The sequence below is a fragment of the Salmo salar genome, chromosome 14 (assembly GCF_965601325.2).
Source record: "Salmo salar chromosome 14, fSalSal1, whole genome shotgun sequence".
NCBI classification, from domain to species: domain Eukaryota; kingdom Metazoa; phylum Chordata; class Actinopteri; order Salmoniformes; family Salmonidae; genus Salmo; species Salmo salar.
Window position 1 is genome coordinate 93,575,001 of NC_138304.1, and position 12,920 is coordinate 93,587,920.

Below are 12,920 nucleotides of genomic sequence, written 5' to 3' on the forward strand. Positions count from 1 at the left end.
TCTGCAGAATGGTCGTGACAGAGGGGTACTATGGGAAATATTATAGAGCATTCTACTGGGAGTTTGGGAAAGCAGTTAAGGCAATTAACTATTTCCAATGTTACCCACTAATATATAATAATATAATATATATATATACCATTTAGCAGACGCTTTCATCCGAAGTGACTTACAGTCATGAGTGCAGACATTAAACATATGGCCCCAGGAATCAACCCCACTATACTGGCGGTACAAGCACCATGCTCTACCCAAGGAGACATACAGGACCAGTACACATTGAAGTTAAATGTAAAGTTAGAGTAATACTGTACAGTACACATTGTGTGGGCCTGTTGTACAGTCTCTCCAATGTGTAAGCTATATGCCTGAATGTGAGTCAGTGTATCCGACATTGTAAAAGTGAGTAATGACTTGTAACTGGTATTACAGAAAATACTCAAAACGTGGATTTCTGATGATGTCACATGATAGGTGATGTTGTTTTATGGTGTACCAGCAGGACATGCACTAGTACACAGGAGAGGGCTCTATTCGTGAGATGGCCTGTTCAACATCACCCTGGTTCACATTTTCACACATGCACACATGTATGCACGCACACACACAGATACAGACACACACACACACACACACACACACACACACACACACACACACACACACACACACACACACACACACACACACACACACACACACACACACACACACACACAGACACAGATACACACACACAAAGACACACACACAGACACACACACACACACACACACACACACACACACACACACACACACACACACACACACACACACACACACACACACACACGTGTGGTTATGTCAGATCCTCAGTCAGGAGGTTTTTGTCTCAAAATCAACAAACTAGGTTTGATCCATTAGACTCTACTGGAAGTCTTGACATGAAAACAACAATGTTTTACCAATTATCTTCAGCAGCCTCAGGTGTAAATCAGTTGTTGCATGTGCAGTCTGAGGAGACTTAGTAGGGGACACCAGTCTTGCCACGTGTCGTTACACGGGCGAGTCCATTATTTTCAGTGAAGGAATCTCTATAGGGGACAATCCAAACAATGTTGTCAGCCAGTTGACAGCTCTTCCCTCTTCCTGTTCATCTGGGGCCACAGTACTATGCCGTCAGAGCAGAGGGCCCATCGCCATCAGCCCCTGAACCAGGCCAGTTTTAAGTTTTCCCCTCTGGCCATCTGGTCAGACCAGGGCACCAGCCACCAGACCCAATTTGTCTGCTCAGGCTCCACTGCTCCATTTGGTTTCCATTTGGTTTCCATTTGGTTTCCCTGTCCAGTTCCAACCCCCGTTACTTCCTGGTTCCTGGCTGTTGCAGCTCAAGGACAGTGGTGTATTAATTGGGGTGCTGTAGTGTAGCTGGTTGTTCAAAAGTAGTCCACCACAAAGGGAACAGTGTGTGATTTGGGAAATAGACATAGCTACCTGCTGTCCCTCTGAAACAACATGGTGGGAAACTCAATCTTCCAGCTATTTGCTTATGAGGTCTGGAATAAAGCAGTATGGACTAGTGTTGGTCCGTGGTGACATAGTCATTAGAGCAGTGGGTACAGGATGTTCCATCCATGCTACCTATACAGGCCTATCTGGTTTCCACCGATTACAGTAAGCCAAAGTGGGAGCCACTACTGAAGAATATTGAAAATTAGTTAAGAATTAGTGTTATTGTTATGGTGACTTGTTGCCCAAGAATGATGTGAAATGAGCAATGCTGAGACAAATGACATAATAATACATGTGCCAACAACATAGGCCTAAACCTGCTAGTTAGTACAGGCTACACCACAGTGGGAGCCATCTCCTTTCTGTGACCAGTTAAAGATTCAGAAACAGTTCCCTGAGGTATTTCTGGCCTAGCCTGGTCCCAGATCTATTTGTGCCCCTGCTTACTCCATCAGCATTGTCAAGCTGAACATGAAATGGCATAACAATTCCACAAGGAGTTAGCAAGAGAGGAGAAACAGGCTTATTCTGGTCCAGATGCAGCACAAAGTGGCTTAATGTTGGAGTAAATGTAGTAGAACGAGCAACATTAAAATGCACTTCAAATTTCTAAAATACCCAACTTCTCAGAAACAAAGGTCGGTTATATCACCATCCGGACTGAAAATTTATGTTTTGTCATGACACAGGCGGAAAGAAAGAGAAAAGCAGTCGTTTTAAAGACGCCCGCGTGTGCCTCTGCCTTGGGAAGCGGACCCACCTGCTGTAATGGTGCCGCCGACCAATTCATTTTGATAGATGCAACTGCTACTGTCAGTGCCGCGCGGGGAATATTGTTCTCACCGCGAGACTTTGCGGTCAGAGAGCGGAAATAACAAATGTTCATTTCACTGAATGTGTTTATCTTGAATATGTCGTCTGAAAAAACGTTCAAACTGCTTTCATGTAAGGACTAGGAACTATGGGTAAAATGTGTAATAGTGGCACAAAGATATTTGTAAACTTGCTTACAGAGTAGACTATTCCGAGATTTAGACAAGGTGTAGCCTGATAGGATTGTTGTTTAGCAGAATTTAAGTGGCACGCGTCAAAGCGGTGAATCGCTGTCCGTGGTGCTGAACTTTGCTGCTACGTCCGTTGACCATCATATTTATTTAACTTGGCAAGGCAGTTAAGAACACATTCTTAATTACAATGACGGCCTACCGGGGAACAGTGGGTTAACTGCCTTGTTCAGGGGCAGAACGACAGACTTTTACCTTGTCAGCTCGGGGATTCAATCCTGCAACCTTTCGGTTACTGGCCCAACGCTGTCACCACTAGCCACTAGGCTACCATATTATAAAGTCTCAAAAAATCTTACTGTGCCAACTATTGTTATAACCTTTTACTGCAGTTTCTTGGTAATCTTAAAATAATCTACTTTGAAACCAAAGTATACACCTCACACACATGGTTATGGGTTTAAAAAAGAAGACACCTGTACCATGTCAGATATAGAGTTTAAATGTATTACATTTAGATTTTGTATCTCAATATTACACTTTATATATACAGAAGACTGAAATATAACAATATAACAATAAACTGATAGAAATACCAGATTTTCAGCTGTCTTTTTAAAATAATGTTTATAATTATTAAATTATGAAAAATATTAACGTTCCACCCACGAGGCCACTAGTCATTAGACTGCAGCAAAGGGCTAGCTGTAGCCTAGCCCACACATATAGCCTGTACCCCTGAGCACCAAGAGCAACTAAACCTATGCTATTCCATCTGGAGGAGAATAAATCCTTTTCGACATATATCCTACCACCTGCATTAACTTCAGCCACTGTTACTTCATTGTTTTGATTTCACTGGCTGTTTTAGGAGGAAATACACATTATGCCTAAAAGGCATCATCCCACCAATTGATGTATCAATTTTCATCAATCTAATTGCTTATTAGAAAGCAGGTGCAAAAAAACCGTGTTGAGACAGAAGGAATAGCCTAACTGAAGGACCATCGCTTAACCTCAAATAGAAAGAGAACAAACTTACGTGTGCCGTCAAACCGTGTGGCTATGGTGTCTAGAAACGTGTTCTGAGGCGCAAGTAATCCTTTCATCACAGGCATTTTCTCTCCCTGTTGCCCAAGCCCCCATCAAAGTCACGGAGGTAAAGGTGTGAGCCGACCGAATGTATGAGGCGCGTCCGTTAACACTGATCCGCCAAGAGATCAAGCAGTCGTCTGTGGTAAATTGGTGAAAACCGATTGCAATCGAGGGGAGAGTGAGCGTGTGTGTGAGATGCGCGCTCCCTCGAACCGTATGTGTGTATGTGTGTGACAAGTGGATGTGACGCCTGCAGGTGCAATTCAGGTAACAGCTACTCGGGGATGCCAGCGACAAAGCCAGACGCGGGAACGGGCTTTCCGTCAGCGGTCCTTCCGTCAGCGGTCCATCATTATGACGTTGGATTGCCATGATCATCATTTCTCACTGTGCAACGACAGAGGCGATCAATTAAACAGGCTACAACACTCTCTGCCATCAAGTAAACGATGTTTTACTTGCTGAATGGGTGAATATGTTGTAGCCATAGGCAACGTATTATTTCTCTCTCTTTTAACTTATTCTCGTCAGAAAAGCAATAAATAACGTTCAACTTTGAATAAAAGGAAGTACAGCCTACGCTAAATTTGTATGTAGAATTTGAGCAGAACCGATCAAAATTATAACAATAACTTGGCCTGTCAATGCCAGCAAGTGTCCTACCTGAATCCCAAACACATTAAGAATCCCTGTTTTCGATTGAAATATTTATATTTCCTTATATGAGTTTACGTGATAAATAAGAAGTATAAATAGAAGCCTACGCCTGGAGGTTAGGACAACTGAACCGCGGGACAGACACAGGCACAAACGCACAGGCAACCACACGTACAGGAACACTGCATAGTATTTCTTTTCCAATCAGCTGGCTCTGACATAGGACCTAATGGAGAGAAAGGAGAGCAAGGAAAACGGTACAACAATAGGCTACTCGTGAAGCAAACAAATGTTTTAAAAGTTAAGAATCGATTACATGCTCTCTCTCTCTCTCTCTCTCTCTCTCTCTCTCTCTCTCTCTCTCTCTCTCTCTCTCTCTCTCTCTCTCTCTCTCTCTCTCTCTCTCTCCTCTCTCTCTCTCTCTCTCTCTCTGACAGCACCTGTCTGGCGCACAGCTGACCGTCCAGGCATCCGGAGAGGTCTAGCACGACACTGCCTCTCCCTGATGGTGTAAGGGAGGCATAGCAGTTGAGCCATTTCTGTAAAACAATGGCGCCCCCTTGTGATTGACACAGCTCTCATGGACACATAATAACCATGATTAGGCCAACAGACGTCCTCTCTCTCGCTCTCTCAGTTCAAAGGGCTTTATTGGAATGGGAAACATATGTTTGCACTGCCAAAGCAAGTGAAATAGATAATAAACAATAGTGAGCTCAGCTGGTAGAGCATGGTGTTTGCAACGCCAGGGTTGTGGGTTCAATTCCCATTGGGGGACCAGTACGAAAAAAGAAAAAATAAAAATATATGAAATTTATGCATTCACTACTGTAAGTCGCTCTGGATAAGAGCATCTGCTAAATGACTAAAATGTAAAATGTAGTGAAATAACCAATATAAAATTAACAGTAAACATTAAACTCACAAAAGTTCCAAAGGAATATAGACATTTCAAATGTCATATTATGGCTATGTACAGTCTTGTAACAATATGTATATAGTTAAAGTACAAGGGGAAAAATAAAGAAACATAAATATAGGTTGTATTTACAATGGTGTTTGTTCACTGGTTGCCCTTTTCTTGTGGCAAAAGGTCACAAATCTTGCTGCTGTGAGGGCACACTGTGGTATTTCACCCAATAGAAATGCGAGTTTATCAAAATTGGATTTGTTTTCAAATTCTTTGTGGTTCTGTGAAATCTGAGGGAAACGTATGTCTACGGTCATCCATTTGGCAGGAGGTTAGGAAGTGCAGCTCAGTTTCCACCTCCTTTTGTGGGCAGTGTGCACGTAAACCTGTCTTCTCTTGAGAGCCAGGTCTGCCTTTGGCGTACTCTCTCAAAAGCAAGACTATGCTCACTGAGTCTGTACATAGTCAAAGCTTTCTTTAATTTTGGGTCAGTCACTGTGGTCAGAATTCTGCTCTGTTTAGGGCCAAATAGCATTCTAGTTTGGTCTGTTTTTTGTTAATTCTATCCAATGTGTCAAGTAATTCTCCTTTTGTTTTCTCATGATTTGGTTGGGTCTAATTCTGTTGCTGTCCTGGGGCTCTGTGGGGTCTGTTTGTGATGGCTTTGTTATGGAAGGTTTGGGAATCGCTTCCTTTTAGGAGGTTGTAGAATTTAACGTCTCTTTTCTGGATTTTGATGGTTAGCGGGTATCGGCCTAATTCTGCTCTGCATGCAATATTTGGTGTTTTACATAGTACACAGAGTACACAGAGTACACAGAGGATATTTTTGGGGTCTCAATTTGGTGTTTGTCCTATTTTGTGAAATCTTGGTTGGTGAGCGTACCCCATACCTCACAACCATAAAGGGCAAAGGGCTGAAATTGTGTGTTAAGCACTTAATTACCAAGGTGAAGCACCACTGGCTGGCCTTAGGCTGGAGTGAGTCAGTGTGTGTATGTTCACTTCCGGTCAAAACGTTTTAGAACACATACTCATTCAAGTTTTTTTTTTTTTTTTACTATTCTGTACATTGTAGAATAATAGTGAAGACATCAAAACTATGAAATAACACATATGGAATCATGCAGTAACCAAAAATGTATTAAATAAATCAAAATATATTTTATATTTGAGATTCTTCAAATAGCCACCCTTTGCCTGGATGACAGATTTGCACACTCTTGGCATTCTCTCAACCAGCTTAATGAGGTAGTCACCTGGAATGCATTTCAATTAACAGGTTTGCCTTGTTAAAAGTTAATTTGTGGAATTTCTTTCCTTCTTAATGCATTTGAGCCAATCAGTTGTGTTCTGACAAGGTAGGGGTGGTATACAGACGATAGCCCTATTTGGTAAAATACCAAGTCCATATTATAGTAAAAATAGTAAAAATAAAGAAAAACCCTTGAATGAGCAGGTGTGTCCAAACTTTTGACTGGTACTGTAAGTGAGGGAGTCTAATTCGGCCTAATTCTTTCTCTCTCTCTCCCTCTCTCTCTCTCTCTCTCACATACACACACTGACTCACTCCAGCCTAAGGCCAGCCAGTGGTGCTTCACCTTGGTAATTAAGTGCTTAACACACAATTTCAGCCTGATCACCACTGCTCTCAGTGTGTGTGATGCTTTCCTGCCTTAAAGTAAAGGTTCATTTATTTTGAACGTTATATTGTTTTTGTTCAACTCTGAGTGATGTTCTATCGATTCCCTGGATCATTTAATGTTTTCATGTGTATCTGAGTTATTGGCGTTCAAGCAGGCAGAAATCCAGCAGGTATGACATAGCACCATGATAAAGTCTCTCTCACTACACTGGAAGTTAATAGGAATATGACTTTTAAATCGCCAAAACATCGATCATACATGTCAGATTTCAATACTGGCTGATGTCATAACTCGCAAGGTTGTCTTCTCTCTAATGATCCATTGATCCTATTTTTCTGTTATTTCTACCTTGAGAAATGTGTAAGTTAATGGAGGGTCTTGTCTGCCTCTTCAGTTCAGGGTGCATTGCATGTTGCCCTTGCCAGAGATATTATAGAAAGGAGATAGGAATCCAATGAATGAAGGGTTGTATAACGACCCACCCAGCAGATAGCAAGTTAATTATGTCACATCTTGGAAAAGATTTGTAATGTTGTACTTCTTGTTGATGAATTTCTTGCTAATGTTGCGTTTTTGAGCTTGCGCCTAATAGACTCCCATTCACATCTTGAGCGCTCCTTGTCCCATAATCGCCCAGAATGCACTGCGTGGCCCATTGCCGTAGCATGGGCAACGTTTCCCATCTCCTCAAAAGTATATCTGCCGTTGCCTCTGTGAGGCACATAGATCTGCAGGTTGAACATGGTGAAATTGTTACAGATTTTACAGCTAACTAGCTACGTTACACGCTGATATTGTGTTTGTTATTATTGTGTGTAGCTACGTTTGCTAGCCAGCCAGCCCATAGTGAGAGCATTGCATTGTAGATTTTGTAGTCAACTTGAGCTGCAACAGATTGCCATGATTTTCCATTTAGCTACCAAAGTTATCATAACACCAAAATGAAACATTTGTTCACAAAAAAGATTGTTCTCACATATTAGTGTTATTTAAAGGAATGGGTGGACTTGGGTGGATTTTTCCTTTAATGGAGATTCTGTGTCCGTTATATCCATCATTTCCCTATATCACTTCATTGTCTGCTCTCTGGGATCAGTTACAGTAATACAGTAATTCAACTAGTCTTTCCATTTCTTAACAGTCCGTCTATCAAACAATATCAGATGGACTAATGCGTTAAATTCGCCTACTTTGGTCTGGGATTGAACAAACTCCCCGCTCTCTTTACAGCTCCCCTCTAACTGCGTCTGCATCATTAGTGATGTAGTAGAGAATGTTTGTTCTTACAGTGCTGGCATCTTTGAGGACTGTTGGCTATGGACATGTCTTGGCCTGGGTCAAAATGGTTTTGTCGTATCTCCACTCATCTCCACTATCCAAATGCACGTCACTTTGAACTCCATCCAATCTACTATGTTGTCCTCATTGCAACACCATGCATTTCCTTTAGCTGTATCTGTACAGTATATAGGCTGTCTCTGTTGCACCCAGCCATGCGTTTGGGTCCAAACTCTCTCCTCTCCTCTTTGGCATGTCAGTCACGGTGAGGTTCTAAGTGTGCCAGTATTCCAGCATAGCCATGGTAACTGCAAAGTTATACTATTCCCTCTGGTACCATCCAGTGAGCGAGCATGCCTCTCCAGGGGCACTGATGGGCACTTTACCCACACGCTGGCAGAGCTTGCAAAGAGCCATGAAACACACACACACGCGCACACACGCAGAAACAGAAACACACAGAAACACACACACACACAGGCACACACAGAAACAGAAACACACACAAACACAAACACAAAGACACACACACAGAAACACACACACGCACACACAGAAACACAAACACACACACATAACTAATCCTCATACCAGCTGATAACAGCGGTAGCTGTACTGAACAATCAGCGGTAAATGAACTGAAATCCGTAGAACCTTAGAACCTTGTGACATCTGCACTTGAACCAGAATCCAAGAGGTCAGGGGCTTATAGGCCATTATGAATGTAATGTACTGAGGAGTTCTTCAATAGGAACAGTAATAAACCTTCACCTGGGGCCTTGGCTGTCCCAGCTAATACCTGATCCCTGTAAGGAGAGGTATTATCAGTCTAAGGAGTCCCATCCACACCCCTGTATCAGGGGTATCATGAGACGGGAGAAGGCGCCACAATGGAAGTAATAAGGTTATAGTATGGATACCTTGCAGTTAGATTTCTGGGTTGAAATGTTTCTATATTGGGGCATGACAAGAAAAATATGAACAGAGGTCCTGTGTTGGTTTGATTTGTCGTGTGTGTGTGTGTGTGTGTGTGTGTGTGTGTGTGTGTGTGTGTGTGTGTGTGTGTGTGTGTGTGTGTGTGTGTGTGTGTGTGTGTGTGTGCCTTCCCACCAAAAAGAGTACATGTAATAACCATATCATAACAGTGGCTTTTGACTGCAATGATAGCTAACCTAATGATAGCTAATCCAATGATAGCTCACCCAATGATAGCTAACCTAATGATAGCTAACCTAATGATAGCTAACCCAATGATGCCTAACCTATTTTGGAGAAAGACAGTACTGGGAGACTGTTAGGGGAGCCCCTGGGATCAGCAGTAGATTGACAAAGCTGTGTTGAACTGTTAGCTTGCTCTGTGTTGAACTGTTAGCTTGCTCTGTGTTGAACTGTTAGCTTGCTCTGTGTTGAACTGTTAGCTTGCTCTGTGTTGAACTGTTAGCTTGCTCTGTGTTGAACTGTTAGCTTGCTCTGTGTTGAACTGTTAGCTTGCTCTGTGTTGAACTGTTAGCTTGCTGTTAGCTTGACCGTGTAATAGTCTTAATGATTATTTACCATCAGCCTCATTGACGAGGAATTTAAGCATATGAGAGGGATGGAGAAAGACGCACACACAGTCATGCACACACACACACACACACACACACACACACACACACACACACACACACACACACACACACACACACACACACACACACACACACACACACACACACACACACACACACACACACACACACACACACACACACACACACACACACACACACACACACACACCTACCTCAGAGTATCATCTCTTTCTCTTAGTCACAATGAATGAAATCTAACCAGCCGTGACTCGCTCTGGCTATAAGGAGATAATTCTGTTTGTCTAATTAACCAAGAGGGTAATGGAGCTCTCTCTCCATCTCTCTGTCGCTCTCTCTCTCTCTTCTCTCTCTATCAATTTAAAAAATGTTCCATCTCTCATTCTCACTCTTATAATCTTCACACGGCACAGCCAGAAGAGGACTGGCCACCCCTCATAGCCTGGTTCCTCTCTAGGTTTCTTCCTAGGTTCCTGCCTTTCTAGGGAGTTTTTCCTAGCCATTGTGCTTCTACACCTGCATTGCTTGCTGTTTGGGGTTTTAGGCTGGGTTTCTGTATAGCACTTTGTGACATCTGCTGATGTAAAAAGGGCTTTGTAAATAAATATGATTTGATTATTTGATTTGATTCTGTCTAGCCTGATGACTCACACTAAATTATTCCGCTGCTCTGTCGTTCACTACATACTTTAGTCTGAGACTGCCATCATTGTAGTTGTTTGTGTTCACGAGGGGTGTCATTAGAGATTGGAAAGGTCTCTAACCAATCAGAGTACCAGAGCCAATGATACATTTGACAAAGCTGCCGGTGACCAGAGCAATGAAATAAACAAACATTATCAACGTGCGAAAAAATTATTGCTATAATCATGCATAAAAACATATTCACATGCAACAGAAGTTATTAATAAAAAGTATTTTTTTACTGGGTGACTTTCACTTTTACTTTCAGTCATTTTCTATTAAGGTATCTTTACTTTTACTCAACTATGACAATTGGGTACTTATCCACCACTGCTTAAAGGCATACCAAGGCAGAGAGAATGTTGCCTGGCTACCCAGACTCCTTGCTCCGGCCAAAGTGGCCCGTTCATTTTCAATGAAGCCTAGGCGGTGGGCAAAATTCTATCCAGGCAGAGATGTCAGTGGTGCTCGTGCCTGTGGAAGCCGCTCAGGCAAGGGGCCAGGGTTCCAGTCTGGAAGGATGCTTTTGCCTGCACCTACAGTATTGCTTCGATACTACTGTACAAGTATTTGGTTTTAAATAAGTTAAGTATAAAAAGCAAATGTTATTGCAAAAATATACTTAATGATTTCAAGTAAAATCAAATGTCTAAATAATTTTAAATTGCTTATATTAACCAAACCATTTTTTTATTTTTTAAATTACGGATAGCCAGAGGAACACTCCAACACTCAGACATAATTTACAAACGAAGAATTAGCGTTTTGAGGCTATCATTTTTGTCCTTGTTGGAATTTACTTATTGACTCTGTGACATGCGTTGATGCAACTTTATGGTTAGTCTATATTTTGCAAGGAGCATTTTAGGATATTTATAGGGATTCAACTATTATAGGGATGAAACACGATTTATTCTGTGTCGTATAAATGTTTTAGGACAAGGTAGGCTACAGTCCCATTGACAGTAGAGATAAATAAATGGCCATCTCTCACTTCAACCTTTTAATAGGCTACCCCTCTGTTTTAATAGGTTACCCCTCTGTTTTAATAGGTTACCCCTCTGTTTTAATAGGCTACCCCTCTGTTTTAATAGGCTACCCCTCTGTTTTAATAGGCTACCCCTCTGTTTTAATAGGCTACCCCTCTGTTTTAATAGGTTTACCCCTCTGTTTTAATAGGTTACCCCTCTGTTTTAATAGGCTACCCCTCTGTTTTAATAGGTTCACCCCTCTGTTTTAATAGGTTACCCCTCTGTTTTAATAGGCTACCCCTCTGTTTTAATAGGCTACCCCTCTGTTTTAATAGGTTACCCCTCTGTTTTAATAGGCTACCCCTCTGTTTTAATAGGTTACCCCTCTGTTTTAATAGGTTACCCCTCTGTTTTAATAGGCTACCCCTCTGTTTTAATAGGTTCACCCCTCTGTTTTAATAGGTTACCCCTCTGTTTTAATAGGTTCACCCCTCTGTTTTAATAGGTTACCCCTCTGTTTTAATAGGCTACCCCTCTGTTTTAATAGGTTACCCCTCTGTTTTAATAGGTTACCCCTCTGTTTTAATAGGCTACCCCTCTGTTTTAATAGGCTACCCCTCTGTTTTAATAGGTTTACCCCTCTGTTTTAATAGGTTACCCCTCTGTTTTAATAGGCTACCCCTCTGTTTTAATAGGCTACCCCTCTGTTTTAATAGGTTACCCCTCTGTTTTAATAGGCTACCCCTCTGTTTTAATAGGCTACCCCTCTGTTTTAATAGGTTCACCCCTCTGTTTTAATAGGTTTACCCCTCTGTTTTAATAGGCTACCCCTCTGTTTTAATAGGTTTACCCCTCTGTTTTAATAGGCTACCCCTCTGTTTTAATAGGCTACCCCTCTGTTTTAATAGGTTACCCCTCTGTTTTAATAGGTTTACCCCTCTGTTTTAATAGGCTACCCCTCTGTTTTAATAGGTTACCCCTCTGTTTTAATAGGCTACCCCTCTGTTTTAATAGGCTACCCCTCTGTTTTAATAGGCTACCCCTCTGTTTTAATAGGTTACCCCTCTGTTTTAATAGGCTACCCCTCTGTTTTAATAGGTTTACCCCTCTGTTTTAATAGGCTACCCCTCTGTTTTAATAGGTTACCCCTCTGTTTTAATAGGCTACCCCTCTGTTTTAATAGGTTTACCCCTCTGTTTTAATAGGCTACCCCTCTGTTTTAATAGGTTACCCCTCTGTTTTAATAGGCTACCCCTCTGTTTTAATAGGCTACCCCTCTGTTTTAATAGGCTACCCCTCTGTTTTAATAGGTTTACCCCTCTGTTTTAATAGGTTCACCCCTCTGTTTTAATAGGCTACCCCTCTGTTTTAATAGGTTTACCCCTCTGTTTTAATAGGTTCACCCCTCTGTTTTAATAGGCTACCCCTCTGTTTTAATAGGCTACCCCTCTGTTTTAATAGGCTACCCCTCTGTTTTAATAGGTTTACCCCTCTGTTTTAATAGGTTACCCCTCTGTTTTAATAGGCTACCCCTCTGTTTTAATAGGTTTACCCCTCTGTTTTAATAGGCTACCCCTCTGTTTTAATAGG

General features: G+C 41.8%; 1 protein-coding gene across 1 annotated transcript in view; it reads right to left on the minus strand.

Moving 5' to 3' along the window:
* The window catches only part of LOC106570508 (voltage-gated delayed rectifier potassium channel KCNH8), a 125,329-nt gene extending 121,476 nt beyond the window's left edge, over positions 1 to 3,853 (minus strand). The window contains exon 1 of the mRNA XM_014142916.3: positions 3,540 to 3,853. Coding sequence (XP_013998391.3) covers positions 3,540 to 3,615 — 76 coding nt within the window. The 5' untranslated portion in view covers positions 3,616 to 3,853. The remainder of the gene's footprint in view (positions 1 to 3,539) is intronic.
* Between the last annotated feature and the right edge of the window lie 9,067 nt (positions 3,854 to 12,920).